Consider the following 16673-nt stretch of genomic DNA (forward strand, 5'->3'; position numbering starts at 1 on the left):
TGGAGTCCCTATAGTGTAACTGGTCTGGGGGACTCTTTCCTGCCCAAGGAGGGATTTGCAGCAAGAGCTCCCAACCCTCCCCTGACCACCACAGCTCACAAGGCAGCTGCCCAAAGGCAAAAGAAGTTTCAGTTTCTTGCCTTCAGGCTGGCTGAAGCTGTGGGAGGATGGAGAAGGGGGTGCCCAGCCACTGCAATGCACTCCATGCCTCAGTACACTCTCCATGCTCTTTGCCAAAAGCATTTTTTGCGAAGCAACTCTCACCACCCCAAAGCATAAGACACGGCAAAAGGGATTGCAGGATGCACATGGACAGAAAATTCTGCAAAGTGATGAGCTTCAATCCCTTACGGACCAGCTGGGAGGCAAAATGATGCTTTTATCTTGGCTTGGCCACACCACACAGGGGAGGTCAGCCTTGCTAGAAAGCAAGGTTTGGGTAAAAACATCAAAGCTGATGAATGAATGTATCCACATCCTCATTCACAAGGTTGTAAGGCAGCTACAGCCTTCACAGAACAGCTACGGCATGCACTGGAATTGGCAGAGCTTGTAAAATCTGATTGTGGGGAGGGAAGGGGAAATCATTGGGTTTGAGTCATAAGAGGTTTTGATATAATCTAAGCTTCATCATCTCCGAAGAAACAGCTCACTCCCTGGACTTGTATCAAAAAGCTTTGTGCGGCCCTGGTAATACAATAGCAGGGAACAATTCCTAGCACTGAAGATTACAAGATCTTTATATCAGCTGCTCTCACGCTGCAGCTTCCCTCGCATTACAACACCTGATGGGTACTCCAGGTTTATGGCTTGTTCTTCAGGGATCCATGACTCTGAAAGGAAGCAGATAGAAGATTTGCAGAGGTTTTTATACTCTACCAGTATAGCTAAAAGAAATTTTGCTGCCTCAGGGATAAATAATGTCGATCTACCTGCCTTGCCCTGCCTGAGGTTTTCACCGTCTCACCTGCTGTGGGAGTCAGAGAGGCTGCAGCTCTGTGGCAGGTGAACGAAGGGAGGCAGGAGGGCTCGGGGTAGTTCTGCCTTCATGCCCTTGGCTGAAAACACAAGAGCCAGCTGATGCCTGCAACACCAGAGTCCCTGCCCAGGGCCCCGCTCATGAAGAGGGACTGAAGACCCACGAGCAGAGCCTAAACTCAGCTAAGTATGAACTTTATTCCCTACCTTAGCTCCTAAGGCTGGCGAGGACGTTTGTTTTTGGAGAAGGAAGCACGCATCAGCAAGAGGCAGGAGTCTACTTTGTCACATGCCCCATGGGTCTGCCGAAAGTAGCTGAGTGGGAGAATTTTTGACACCTCCCTGTGCTGGAGTAAGCCCAAACGTGCAGGCCAAGAGCCTCCCCCGGGGAGGCACAGGAACAGCAGAGCCAACCCTGCCCCTCCACCAGGGCTGCTCTCCAGCACTCCCGCAGCCCCCGCTAGAAGCTGAATTTGCAAAGGGCACAGGGATGCACGGGGCTGGCAGCGGGGAGGGAAAGGTGAGCTAAGGTTGCTGCCACCACGACCCAACCAAAAAGGGCAAACAGGAACAGTTTCAGAGAAGCACTGGGAAAAAAAATAAAATAAAATAGTGTGCATGTTGTAAACGCCCCCCTTGATGTCTCTGTTCTGCTCTTACAGGAATGGATGTAAGAAAACCTACTTTGTGGAAGGAGGCGCAGTGGAAGCCACAAGCAGAAGGTGTAACTGATGCAGGTCGCACTTGGCACAGCCACCTCCACTTGCCTGCGTACCAGAAAATATTGATTACGCCTGCCACCACAGATAGCAGCACCAGGGACAGTGGGGTGAGCCCCTGCATTACCGCCACAGCCCAAGAATAAACAGCCCATCATAAAAGGTGACACCAGGCTCGAGTTTCTGTGCCTAGTCCCGGGGAGCCTGCAGCACTAGACAGAAGGTACCTGCGGTGCTTTCCCTGGGTAGGCAGGGCATCCGCTTGGCCTTGTCAGAGCTAACGAGCACTTCTGACATGCCTGCAGAAGCCCTGCCTTCAGGGTGGCAGCCCCGCGGGCCCCACGTTCCTACTTTTTGAGTCAATTCCTTCCTGTCACGCCAGCGCCAGCTGTTCAGCTGCTCCCCTCAGTGAATTTGCTCGGCAAACAGCCGCCTGGCAAAGAAATCGCTCTGGTGATGGAGGCTGGGGCGTTCACTGCCTTTGCTGCAGCAGCGACTGTCACCGTGCTCGTGGTTGCTCTTCGCCTTAAAGCATGGCTACTGGCAGCAGGCACATGCCCACCTCCCAGCACGCAAGCCTGTGTGCACAGCCTGTAATAAACGTGAAATGTCTTCTGTGACTGAGGCCAGCTGTGCTCGCAACACGCCCAGGAGGGCCACCGGCCTACCACCTAGTGGAAAAATGACTCCCCCTCCAGTGCCCAGACACTCTCAGAGGCACTCTGAGGTTGCATGGATGGCTGCAGGCCCACAACAGGGCATTTTCGAGCCCTCAGCAAGCAGATGGAGCTTTGCGATGGGTTCCTCCCAGCCAATCTTCCTGCGGGGCTGACTAGTTTCCAGGAGCATTAACCAGCCCGCTGACCACGGCCAAATGCCAGGTGGCTGGGAAGAGCCCTGGAACAGCCCTCGTGACGAGTGTCTCACCCTGGCTGCCAGCACCTCGCACCGTATGGGTCAGCTCGCAGGCAGGGAGGCCTGGCTGCAGCCTGGGGGTGTTGCTGGGTCCCCAGGAGCACCCATGACAGCAGAGCCTCTAAGTCTCCTGGCTCTTTGTGCTCTCACTTCTAATCAGCATACGAGCAGGAGATTTGTGTCTGTGTTTGCTTCACGGCGTAGCCATTACCCGAACTGACACTTGCAATTCAGACCAGAAGACAAGTGGAAAGGAAAACGGGGAAACAAGGGGAAAAATAACCCTCTGCACAGCAGAATAGGCATCACTGTATGCAAACCAGCAGCTCCAGCTGCAGCTTCATGACCTCTTTAAGCTGATCTAACTCTAGGCTGTCAGCGAAACCATCAGCCCTATCCTTCCTGCCTGCCCTCTGTCACGAGCCAGACCGGGAAATCTGTCTGAATTTATTCTTCAGTTCTTTAATCAGGTTCATTTTCATTTGGATCAATTACTTCGTTTGGCTTACTGCTCAGCCCGCCCAAGCACTGGCAGAGGAGGCAGCAGGGAGCATGGTCAGAGGCCTCAGATTGCACCGAGGTTAGCTAAAAGCTATTGTCTTAAAAAAGACAATTGTCTTTCGAAATTGTCTGTTGAAAAGAATATTGTCTTAAAAGCCTCACAGTGTACCAGTCTTAACCTGCCTCACGCAGTCTGCCTCACGTTTACGAGGCTTGCAAAAAGCGTAGCCACTTCCAGAGAGATTCAAATGCAAACGCCACATTGGCAACATATAAATCAGCGATCTGCCCAGACTGATTTGATTTATGCTTTTGTCTGCGAGATGCTTACGTGAGACATGAAATGAAGCTATGACTTTGCAGACTCCTAATGAGAGTACGCGCGTGAGACAAACAGCTGGCAGCTGAGTTAGAGCAACCAAAAAAAAACCACCCAAGGTTTTCCTGTGTCCTTAAACAGGACTTACCTGCTGCGTTTTATTTTATTTCCAAGAAATACATACAGTTGGAGAATAGAGCTAAGGCTGTTTTGGCCCCATGATGTCTGAACGACAGCCTCCAAATGCAAATTTCAGTCACAGCATTTAATCTGCAGCAGCAGCGCCCTCGGATCCCTGGATGGGATTTTGGCACCCAAGTCTGTTCATTTATATTTACGTTCCAGAAATAGAGGTTGGTTCAAAGGAAGCTGGAGGGTGGGCACAAAGACGGGAACATTTATCTCTTCATCACGTGGCATGGTGCTTAGTCCTTCTGGAAAGATCAAGTCTCTTCGTAGTTAGCAACTGGGCCAGTCCGTTCATCAGCATCATAAATATGGTCAGAGACATCACCAGCACGTAGTGGCTAATGCTGCAAGGGAGAAGCAGACAAAAACAGAGAAATGCAGGTTTGTGAAGTAGAAAGAAATGACTTATTCATCTGATTTTTATTTATTTATTTTTTAAACTAGACCTAGTACAACACTTTACATATGCTACTCCAGGAAAACCACTACAGCAGCACTACCAAGTAAAAAACCAAAGTCAAGTCTGCGGCAAAATAAAAAGGTGGGGACAACAGAAATCACAACTGAATGTGTACCAAGTGAATAAGAGGTACTGGGTTTACACAGATACATATAAATATATATATTTCTTCATCCTAGTGGGTAATTCAATGTAAGCAACAAACCACTGTAAGATTGCAGTTTGCTACAGACTGATCATGCAGAATTTAGGGAGAACTTGCCCAGAAGTAGGCATTTCTTTGTAACAAGACAAATCAGATATTTAGGTCAGTCGAGCTGCAATTTTCTAGAGAAAGCACTTCTCCAGCGATAAGCAGCTTTAAGGAAATGAACCCTTTTTTCACTCAATGTTTCTAGAAATCATCGATTTCACTGCTGTGGTAAGACATGGATTCAAACAGATTAAACAAATTAGTTCAAGAGTGGTTAATAGACACGGTAGGAAGATACAATTTCTGGGTTGGGAAGACCTCAAGTCACTAATAAGTTCAGCACACACACAGATTGTTCTCCACTTGCTCAAACTCTCACATTACTTCCTCAAGTACCTGATGCTCACCAGCGGTAAGGACAGCAATTGGTTCAGACTGAGATTTCACCTCGGAGATTCAGCATCCTGCCTTCAGTGTCTCAAGCTGGTTGTTAATATAACCGCTAAGAAATTAGGATTTTTCCAACTCATGGCATTTCAGACTAGAGTTTCAGATGAAACGCTTGTCTGCATCATAACATCCAGTCACCAGTGCAGCTGGTTTTTTGTTGTTTTATTTTTTGTTGTCCTTTTCCCCAGGACTACCGAAGACACTGACATTATTCTGACATGAGAGGTGTTCATATCTCCCGGTGAACCCCATCTCCGCTGTTTCAAAGCAGATGGCTCCTTAGGACGCGTGGGGTAACTTCAGGCTTGATGAAGCCTGAGTTTATTTAGAAAAAAAAGGATCGCAAGGAGTACTTGCAGGTTTAATGATCTGGAATTTCTGCCTGAGGACCCATTCCGTTTGACAGTTTAGCCACGGAAGAGCAGTAAAGCTCATAACTGATGCTATCAATCCTCACGACCCCGAGATGGTGACAATCTTGGCACTGGCATGCTGTAATTTAGTTCTGCGAAGCGTATAAGCACTGGCTCTTAACAAAGCTTGGCCACTAACCACTGTGAGAGAATAAAAGTCATCCAAAAGTTCACTAATGAGCAGGAGCTCTCCCACAGCCAGGATGCAAGCAACCACAGGAACTCAGCTGAACAAAATGGGTGGAGAGCACTGAGAGGGACCTGACTCACGCTACAAGATTTTTCTGTTTCCATTGAGACTGATTATAACCTTTTCACAAATACCTTGCTCAAAATACATACATTTAAGGAATCGTTTACAAAAATCCACTGGTGCAAATGGGCTCCCACCACAGCAAGAGTAACCCCTTTTTGTGCAACTCCCACCTGTGTGCAGTGTAACTGAAAATGTTCCCTGCTGTGAACACAGGAAGGTTTAATTTATCAGACAGGAGCCATATTTCCTTCCCTACAAGTATCTCCCTCTCTAGCACAAGCTAAGCAGAGCAGCACGGCTACCAGAGCCGGCCTCCTGCTCTGTCTCCGTGGGGAATGTACAAATCCACGCAACGAGGGCATGAAGTCAGGTGCAAAGCACACTTTCATCTGGTCGCTGCACTTCGGACTTTGCGGCCCGCAGTGAATTTATGACCCAAACGTTACACAACTCCCTCAAGAGCAGCCCTTGGAAGTCCACCTGGGTGTGTTGCAGACTCTGTCCGAGTTTCAGTGCTCTGTGGGAAAGGACATAATGCTGCCAAAGTCAAACCCGAGCCGCAGCTGTTTTCGTGGTGTCATGTGTCCTTGTACGAGCACCCCAGGTGCAGCAGTTTGCCGAGCCCTTAGGAGAACAGCCACCCCGATGAACAGCTCTGTGGCTCAACGGCTCATGCATTTCTGGAAAAAACCTCAGCTTTCCCACTTACTTGGCACCAGAATTGTTGTTTCTCATATACAGTAGCAAGAATACTTTTACTCCAGCTCTGAAAGAAAGCTTGAAAACGCAGAATCTGAAAATGAGAAGTCAGATGAGGACCCTACCTTTACTCTTACAGACAGCCTGAGAGAGACGGTCATCTGAGGCTTAGCCATTGCTGAAGACCTCCTGCCATCAGCGTGGTGCTTCCGCAGACATCTGACTTCCCCCTATCCTGAAAGAAGCTTTACCAGATGTGGGTGCTCATCCATTGTTTGGGGGGTACAGAGAGGGGCTTTCTCCAACAAAAAAGCCTCTGCAAACTGTTTAGGCACCTGTCATTCTGGGGATTAGGTTCTTCGTGCTTTTATAAAGGACATTTCTCTCTTGCTATACTGCACAAGGCTGAATGGCTATGCTCCTTTATTAAAATATCAGATGTTCAGAGTAAAGAAAATATATATTATGTCACAGAGCACAATTAAAAGCAATTTCAGTCTATTTGCCACATAATTGCAAACAGCCAGCATCTCTGGGGCTATCAGCAACTGGTACTGCAGTGCCTGCAGGCAGCTCTGCTTGGCAAATTAGTTCTCAGGCTGGGGTAATGCTGTAATTAAACAAACAAACAAAGCGAGACTCTTACAGGTATGTGCCACAACAGCAGGGGAAAAAGCTCTCGATTCCTGCACAACCCAGAGCTACACCCTTGGCTGGATCTGTAGTTACAGGGAAGCAGGCAATTCTCAGAACAAGGCTCCTCCATCGCAAGTCAGAGCCGAGCTAACAAGACAAAAGAGTGAGGTTGCAGGCTCCAGGCAAGTCAGACCCCTGCAGAGGAAGGGAAAATCCTGAGCACGGTGGGGCAGGGAGCCTGCAGTGGGGTGATGCTTATGGAGGACAAGATGGGCAGGGACAGGTAGTGGTAAGAGGAGAGCTAGCTGGTGTAGGGGAACATGGACAAACTAAGGAAAGGCAGCACCGCTCAACAGAAAGGTGTTTGTCCCACCTGTGGATGGAGGTTACCAGGCAAGGCTAGTGCTAGGAGAAATCTGGATCAGGGCAACACCTGTTTTGGTCACAAGTAACCAGGAGGAGAACATACGAGGTACTACTCTCTCGTGGCTTTGTTTGGGACAGTGGGTATCGATGAGAAGTACTCATCCAAGAAAAGAGGAATCGAACGCCACTAGAAAATGAGAAGAATCAATCCTGTCCCAACCTGCGCCTGGTCTCTCAAGACAGGCTAACTGCTACGGTGGCAGACCTGACTGGAAACCAGGAAGGCAGGAAGACGAAGCAAGTTGCCTTAGCAATTAAAAAACGGAGACTGAACTAAAACAAACAGAATAAAGTAACTCATGCAAGGACTTGGAAGAGCTCTTTCCAGAAGCGTTTAAGGACCTTATCTCTACATGGCATGCTGCTTTCTGTGTGCTTGGGAAAAAAACAAACAAACAATAACAACCACCAAGAAATACTTCAGAGACCAGACGCAGGTTTTGAATTTTAAGTCTCCTGCATTTTCAGCCAGGATCCTTCACCATTTCTTCCTCCACTTCATCTGAAGCAAATCACAAAGCACATCGTCCTAGGTCCTACTTTAGAGGTTGTTGATAAGCACCGTTCTCCTAGACGCAAGACCCTCATTTTAATTAACAGCCCTAGAACAACACCATCCCCAGATTAAAACAGTTTCTATCAGATGAAAACCTAAACCCTTGATCTATGCTTTATCTATCTCCTCTGAACTTTGAAACTGCAGAAGAACAGTTCAGACTGTATCTATCTTTATATCTTCTAGCAACTGTTATAAAAAGATAGAGGAAGTAGTACAGCGTGTGTCTGGATAAAACTATAAAATACTGTCATATAAAGAAGTTTCAGGGTTCTGTCTTGACCATCTGTTTATACAGCTATTTACAAACCGCACGTACTATACAGCTCTAGTAGGTTTTAAAGGCTGTATATCTCCGTTTTTATAGATAGATAGATAAAACATAGCTTTTAAGCCATAGAGAAATATATTTCGGTGACAAAGACGCTGAAAAGCTATCTATTCTATTTATCTGTTATTCAAAAATAAAAGAATCTGTCAGAACAAACTTCTCGTGATCAGGTACTACACACAGATAAATCAAACATACTGGGAATACTGCATCGGTGCACCTATGAAATGTAATGGTGGCTTCTTCCACAGCATATGACACAATTCAGGGTCACCTCGAGGTGTATGTGTACAGGGTAAGGTTAGCAGACCTCAGAAGCTTGCAAAAGACAACACTATGAATTCAATATTCACTGAAAGATTATACCTCGTTCTTATATTAAAACAATAAAAAACCACCACCCTCAGAAAAATAAGTTCACGCTGATTTTAGTAGCACCATTAAGCAACGGGGCATCAAGACTTTCTGAACAGCCATAAATAATCGTGATAATTTGTAATTTCCTGAGAGGAGGCAAGCAATAATGGGTTGATAATTTGCTGAATGTGATACTACAGGACTTTATGTTGGGTGTGTTGTTTCTCAGCATTTCATTGATGATCTGGAAGAGAGGGAAAAGTAAAAATCTCTACATTCAGAGACAATACTTAAGTGGTGTGGTGTATTCAACCAGGAGAATAAAGACATGTTGTTAAGGCAGCTTGGAGGCATGGTAGACTGAGAGGTAAGAGGCAGAAGTCAGGGGTGAAATAAAAAAAAAAAAAGGAAATATATCAGTCAGGCAAATAAAAACTACTTCTGAACGATGCAAGAGATCCACTGGGAAACAATACCACCATAAAATAGTGATGAAAGTCATATTTTTTCCTCAAGGGACCTTACATTTGAAAGTACTGAGCACTGGTATTGAAAAACCCAGCTCTCGCCTTATGAGCATTCCCGACTCACCATTCGTATTCTTAGTGAGAGGACATTCAAACATTTTGAGGAGCAGTAATTAGAAAATTCAAAGAAATCTATCACCACGAAAAAAGAAAGAAAGACTGGAAATATACCTCAGAAACTTTCCAAATGCAGGATATACACCCCTTCAGAGGACTTCAAAGGAATGAATCTCTCGTTTTTCACTAGGCAGCTAAATTGCTGCTTTTCCAGTTTCATTTCAGTGATCTTGTAACCAGTAATACAAAATGAACCAGAAAATTGTATCCTCCTCAAACTACTTCCTATCACTACCACACACACACACACAAAAAGACAGCAGCTGGTCCTAAGGGCGCTCCTATTCTTTGTTCCACTAAATTCTGCACAGGTTTTGTTGAGATACAAATGGCTGGAAACAAACCAACCATCATTTCCTTAACTGACTCAGTCTTCTCAGGAACATTTTGGCAACACCTAAAATGTCAGCTGAGAGAGGATATTTTCAGACCTTGCTGTCAAAGCAACAACAGACAACACTGCCATAGGAATGCTACAGGGCTGTCACAGCGTCTGTAACAAAAGGACAGGAAAGAGGCACATTAGTATCTCTCTCCCACCAGTTTTGGGAATTGCCCAAAACCCCACGAATCTCATGTTTCAGGAATAAACAAAAAAATCTTCTGCCACTGCCTGCTGATTCTGCCAAGCTTGAGGACTGCACGTTGAAAGATCTGCTCAGGATCAGGAGGGGTCAAAAGATTGTTCACCCTGGGTAAGAGGACTGCTTCAGTTCTCTCTGCAGCTTCACCTCTTTTCTTACACAGCCCTGCCAGTTTTATCTTATGTGCATGCACACACTCAAATATGTGTGTGTACACGTATACACAAAAATATAAATCCTATACACACAACATACATAGAGAAATTACAATAAAATAATGTAGGTTGTAAAGTCAAACATTCAAAAGTGAAGTAATGACAAAGTTAACGCTGCCTGAGCATTATGCATTAACACACACAAGACTAATCACAAATTACTTCAAAAAAGGACTACTTCAATGCCTTCTTCAGCGTTCAAAACACACACAACAAGAGGCAGAATTACATTTGTATGTATCAGGCTCCCCCAAGCTCTTTGGAACAAAGCCTACCTCCAGCTGAAATAGATCCAACAACCTATCCCAGCTGTAAATCACTGTGCTATGAAGACTGTACACGAGAAACAAAGGTTTGGATTACTTGTGACAATTTTTGTTCTTGTTCTCTAACTCCCAATTAGAAAGCTTCTTGCCCAGCTGAACAGACAACCTCAGAGGTCTTTAAAATCCTTATTAACCTACAGAGGAATTCAAACCAAAGGATGAGGCCATCTGATCTACCATAACCTGACAGCAACAAGGAATTGTGATGTTAAAGCAGTTTCCATTATTTGATCTAACTCGATCTCCTCCCATTAGGAACCTTCAAAAGCTGTAGGCAGGAGTTTCAGCCTCTCGGGCAGAATGTGTGTGTATATATGCATGCATGCACCCAAAGAAGTGCAGGGCTCAGCAAAGCACAGGGTAAATGTAGACTAAACAGAGCATTAACAACGGGTCACTATTCAACTTTTGTTTAAATAACAGTTTCAAGTGACCAGATTGGCTGGATTATTAACACCACATTCCCTGCTAAGCTTATTACAGAATGCTACCTACTCCCACAACTCAGCGAAGGTAAGCCTGAAACGTGCATTTCTTGGATGTGCTATTTCTGGGCCACTCACAAATAAGAATGCACAGCAATGGATGCCGTAGGACTCACAATGCAAAACAAATTCACTTGCTGAAATTGTGATTTGTATCTTAAATGCCGCAGATTTATTCTCCCCCAACTGCGGGTAGGATAAATGCACGGGTATTGGTACCCACCAACATATTCACACAACGTTCATGAATTCACAGGGGATCTTATACAGAAATTTAACTAGATTCATGACAATTAAGAACCTTGATAAATTATTATTTTAACAGTAATTAAAACTAATTACAATGCAAATCAGTAATTAAGATATTTTTGTGTAATTACTGTTCTTTAAAAATAACAGGATTTCTTGTCATGCAAGATTAATTACTTACTCCACGTTGCTTTGGCACAGATTTTAAGATGTAATTTTAGCTGGGGATGTATCTGTGCATGTGTTGGGGTGCACGTGTGCACATATGTATTCATATGTGTTTTAAGTATGGGGAACATCACTGAAGCATTTGATTAAGGAGAGTAATTGGAAAAAATTACAAGAGTTCTGAGTAGATAAACAACAATATTAACCTATGAACCTTCTTAAAATGCATTGGAGGCAAAAAAAAACACTGTACCTTGTTCCTATTTCGAGCCAGCTTCCATAATCTTTAACCAAAAAGAAAAAGTGCTAGGAAAAAAAAAAAAAAACAAGTTTTATTAGTACATCATCATTGCACAATTTGAAACCTAAAATTAAAACGAACATTTTCAGGTTGTTTACTCCAAGTTTCTAATTCGAGTAGAACAAGGGCAAGACCTTTCCAGGAATGCTCATTTGGACAAAAGTAAAGAATACTCTAGCAGCCAGAGATAGACTTAACATGGTATCAAACACAAACAGCTAAAGATAGACTGAGTTCTGTTCCTGTTTGCCAGCAGCAGCAGAGCTTACCAGCAGAGAACCTTTTCAATAAGAAAATGCAGTTCACCTTATTGCCCAAAATAATGGGATCCCAAGTAATGCCTAATGTCAATAAGCAGCCTACATATCGTTTACATGGAATTCTGCCATGAATTTCTTTGTGCAAGTCTGGCAGTTCCCCGTTTGCAAAAAGGCAATAAAGTCAGGAGAAGACAATTATTTATCAGTGAATTATAGCTAATGGCCACAATAAATACTTCGGAAGACTCAAGAAAAGCAATGTTGTTTCATTTTTTTCTTGCTAGCTTTCTCATTTCTTGATATGCACACAGCTCCTGCATATCAAACCTTTTTGGTCTTGTTTTGTTTTCTACACCAAGTTGCTAATTGTTTTAAAATCATTAAGTCAAAATAGGAGAATATGTGAGATAGAAAATACTGGGGCTTGCTACATATCTGCACACACCCCCACTCCTCTTTTGTCTTGGTCTATTTAGACTGATTTCATTAGTGAAACACTGAGTGTGGCTTACTGATATTTTAATCCTTTTCCTCTGAAAGTTATCAAAGAACAGTTTAGTCAAAAGACTTGTTTAGAATTACACAAAACTGTATCTTCTCCATTTTTTACTCTACAGACAAAACTTAGTCATTACTTAGTCATTACTTGGTTTTGTACTTGTGCTGCTTTTCCTGTAAGGTAAGATCCACAGATCACACTGCACTGTATGTTATGATGCCCAATGACATCACGTCTGGAATACTTACTCCGAAGTGACCAAACAAAAACAGCACGTAAAAGTGAGAACACCAGCTCTACCTGCTGCTTTCTAAAGGTTTCTGTTGAACTCATGATATCAAGAGGCACCAGCTGGTATTACTTGATACCATTAGAGAGGAACAATGAAAACACACTTTTCACCTGTAAAAACTATAGTGGGTTATTACTGTTCAGATTTGGGTTGTTTGAACTACCTTGGCTTGTGGACACAAGCTATCTGAAGATATTTCCTAACAGCTTAGTACAAAAGGCACAGTGCCTTATCACATGTTGCAGATCTCCCAGATGCTGACAATTCTAACAATGAAAATGGCAACACATTTTTCCTTTTAATCTTTTTTTCTTTTTCGTGGGAAGAGGGAGAGGGTGTGAGGAAAAGGTTCAAATTCCTGAAAAATTAACTAAACCTAGCACACAGCTAGAACTGATATTCTCATTTAAGCTCTTCCTGAGAATTTGATTAAAAAGCACATGAAAGACTCAGAATGACTTGTTACTCCATTTTTGTCTCTTGTTATTGTAAGTAATGCTTCTTTGGAAACTTTAATTACATGAAATTCAAAGAGCCGTGATTGCAGGAGTGTTATTTCTAAATTGTGCTAGGATTTCAATTCACTGCCCTAGTTGCAAAAATTTTGAAGTCTGAAGCAAATTCAGATCCGTAGCTGGAGTTAATAGAGCCCTCTGCTTTACCTTATTCGAAGAGAATGTGCAGCAACAACTTACCAAAGCCATGATGTCTGAAATCACAAGAACAATGAGGAAAAGGCTGCAAAGAAAAGTAAAACAGCAACAGATCAACCTTCATTCATGGCCACAGATGTTGCAAAGCACACTAACTCCTCTTCTCCCCCGTAAAGAAATTAAAATAAGATATGATTTCTTGTGGTCAACCGCCTTTCAGCCGCTCAGCTCCTTTTCAATGTATTAGAGAACAGTCAAAATATACACCTAGAATATTGGGTGTTTTTAATCCCACCCTACTTGAAAATAACATTTCACATTAACAGCTTCAATTTTGCAACAGAGAAACCTAACACAAGTCACTAGCAAAGAACAAGAACATGCTAGAAACAGTGCCTGTCCATCCCCTGCACAGGGAACTCATGTGCCAGCTAAGCCAAAGAAAGCTGATTTAGAGGTTTCGGGGTGGACTCAAGAGTGAGCAAAACTGTTTTGTGCAGGCAGATAGATACCTGAGCTGATCGGTCCTGCTCTACAACCATCCCTGCTGAACAAGGAGCTTGCCTCCCCCTTCCAGAGCTCTGGGTACCTGTGAGCTGCTCCAACGAGGTGCAGCATTTTTTTGGTGGCATGCTCCCAGACTCACAGGAGTCTGTCAGGCAGCAGTTTACCTCTGCAAAGTAGACTGCAGCCAATAAAATGAACCAGAAGGGAGCACGTAGAGCTATTTTTTTCCCCATTAACCTAATCTTCTTTTCATTAAACTATGTAAATCCTAAATTGCATGAAAGCAATTACTATAACTGGTTAAAACTAGCTTCTAAGTTAATGATGCTGAAGCAATGTAGCAAGGAACTGACCCATTAGCAGAGGAGTCTTTAACTATAATACAGTTAATTTATCAGTACTATCGCCGTAAATCCATGAAGCCTTTTTTTTGGGAAAAAAATGTCCTGCAGCAGCATTGCACAAGCCTGTTCTGGGAGGACACCCATATCGATGTCTCCAAAGAAGAAAAAGTTTCTGATATTGCCAAAGCCTGCATGTGGTTCATTAGTAAATCAGGATGCGTCTCAGGCTCACTGAGAGGCATCTGTCCCCTTACCTATGGCTCAGTTCAGATGTTGCAATCTTGGAAGCCTAGGAAGCACTCAGCTAGAGGGCTGTTTTCACAGGGAAGTTGTAAGAACATATTCTGACAGAATATTCTCCACAAGCAGGAAAAAAAAAAAAAAAAGGATAATTCTTTAATCTATAAACAGGGAGTTTGGGAGCAATTTGTTGAGACAACAAAAACCTGCTTTACGCCCTTCTGAACTGCAGGAAGCCTTTCAAAACGGAAGGACAACACTAATTTCAGAGCATGTTTATAACACGACAAAAACAAGATTGCCCCCCGTGATGGCTTAATTTAGCTAGCAGGGGCAGCAAGAGCAATAATGAGAGTACAGCACAGACTCCAGGATGTGCTGATAATCAGAGCACAACCCCTCCAGGGAACCTGGGCACGTCTTATGGTTTCTGTCTTGATCCCAAGCTGATGTTGTGGCAGTATCACTGCTATTGTTACCTGAGCAGCTAAATGAAGCCAGTAAAAATCCCAGCCTGAGGTACAACCACAGCCTCATAAACCTGCAAAGATGTACTCGTGTCCCATGCTTTAAAAATACACAATTTTCCCTCTCACACACTCATATGCACGTTACACAAAAGCTTGCAATATCTCCAGTGTTGCAAAGCACTCAGAAGTTGGGAAATGCTGACCTTTGTGATGCCTGATCCCTACAAATGTGAATTGTTAGCTGACTTTCTGAACAATGCCAGTTCCTCAGTGCAGCCCTGCTCCTGTATTAACCTTAGTGAGGAAGAGATACCCTTCCCTTCCTGGGGGGTCAAGGGACTGCCCCAACACACTGCATGCACAGCTGAGGCAGAAAAAGGGAGAAGGCAGGCCTTGTGCTACCTCTGCCACAAGAAGTCGGGTTTCAGGCTGTCATTCTCTTCTTAGTACCAGGTGAAATTGCAGAAGGAGACAACAGGCAGAGCACAGGCAGGGTGAAAACAAACAGAAAGGCACAGGACATCACAGCGATCAAGGGCAGCTTTCTCCATCTTAGCTGAGCAATATGAAGGTTGGTCCCCCAGCCACTGTCCAGTGAGACCCTTGGCCCCAAACAAGATCCCACTGTGACAAATTCAAAATTAGGTGGTGGACATCCTACATCTCAGCACCATCTGTAACCCCACATGATGTTCAGAGGCTGGGGACCCTTCTCACATTCACTTTGAAAAGTCTTTAGAGATGGAGAAAGGGCAGGCAGCCATCTAGCCCTACCACAAAAAACATATCATATCGAGGACACCTGAGCAGCATTACACTGCCATAGAAGGGCATACAGACCTTTTTTTTTTTTAATGCTATTTGTGGTGAGGTCAGTGCTACACAGTTCTGAATTGGTTACGTTATAAATGGATTATTTTTAAAATATTGTACTATAAGCAGAGTTGCAATATGAAACAAAAATCAGACTTCAGATTCTGCTCATTTTTCTATATTACAGAGAAAACAGTGCTCCTTCTGTGTATTGTCAAGAAAGAATATTAAATATCTGATTGCTTCAGACAGAGCCAACACCTCCATTTATAATCATTTATCACAAAAAGAACTCCTGAGCTTGCAGAATCACTGAACAAGAAAACCAAACTGCAGTAACAAGTAACAGTATGACCCATCGGCTGATTTTTTTCTTTTAAATTTAGATATGACAATCTTGAATTCTTGCAAAATAGATTTGAAACCCTTACTAATGCAGAAATACAGCATTTACTGTACCTCTTAGAAGACAGCTGAGTTGTGACCTGAACAGCTTCGAAAGCGCATGACACCAGAACAAATGGGATTACAACCTGTTAAAACAGAAACAACATTTTGGTTTATGACTGTATTTACACAACAACCTGGCAGGTTGTGGAAACAGTTTCATCCTTTTGAAATTATCACAGAGTGTGTATGTTACAAAAACAAAATATTGGCAAGAAAGAGTAGAGACCCATTCTGCAGGAAGCATGTTCTGTAAATGAATAGAAAACCCTTTCCATCGTCATAGCTGAACTGCAGTGAAATAAACCATGAGGCAGTATGGAAAACTGTAATTAAAACACATTAATGGTACTCACTTCATTTAGCCATTTTAACACTGATGAGAAATACTTCAGCAAGGCTAAAAGACAGAACTATTCAGATCTAATATCCTGTGTGACAGGCTGCAGAGCTCCAAGTGAAGTGTAATAGGTCAATCTTAGCCTCACACGCACAAAAACAAAAATTTAAGTATAGCATGTGTTCGGCCAAAAAAAAAAAAAAAAGTAAAGTAAGGCAAATGAAAGCAGTTCAGTAAACTAAGAACAAAACAAAGCCAAAAAAAAAGTCAGAAACATTAATGTCTTTTGCTCCTTCTAAAGTTGCCTTGCACTTCTTAAGTCTAAGCACATCACAACTCCTAGAGGCTAAAAGCTCTTCTCTAGGATCCAGAAAGTTTGCACTGACTTGTGTCCTGGAGTATTACACATATACCTAAGTGCTTTCCCTGGGACAGAAG

At 43.5% G+C, this 16673-nt stretch overlaps 1 protein-coding gene across 4 annotated transcripts in view; it reads right to left on the minus strand.

The window, feature by feature from the left end:
• Window positions 1-616: 616 nt before the first annotated feature.
• Window positions 617-16673, minus strand: part of PIGN (phosphatidylinositol glycan anchor biosynthesis class N) — a 113329-nt gene continuing 97272 nt past the window's right edge. For 3 of the 4 annotated variants that reach the window (XM_082752275.1, XM_082752276.1, XM_082752274.1), the window contains 4 exons: window positions 15908-15981; window positions 13117-13159; window positions 11323-11375; window positions 3569-3965 (listed from right to left, as the gene is read on the minus strand). In XM_082752275.1, the coding sequence (XP_082608401.1) occupies window positions 3842-3965; window positions 11323-11375; window positions 13117-13159; window positions 15908-15981 (294 nt within the window). In that variant the 3' untranslated portion in view covers window positions 3569-3841. Of the gene's footprint in view, window positions 834-3568; window positions 3966-11322; window positions 11376-13116; window positions 13160-15907; window positions 15982-16673 lie in introns of those variants that run through there. The other variant, XR_014316808.1, reaches the window with a different exon arrangement.

This window comes from Aythya marila (assembly GCF_965140915.1).
Source record: "Aythya marila genome assembly, chromosome: 2".
Taxonomy (NCBI): domain Eukaryota; kingdom Metazoa; phylum Chordata; class Aves; order Anseriformes; family Anatidae; genus Aythya; species Aythya marila.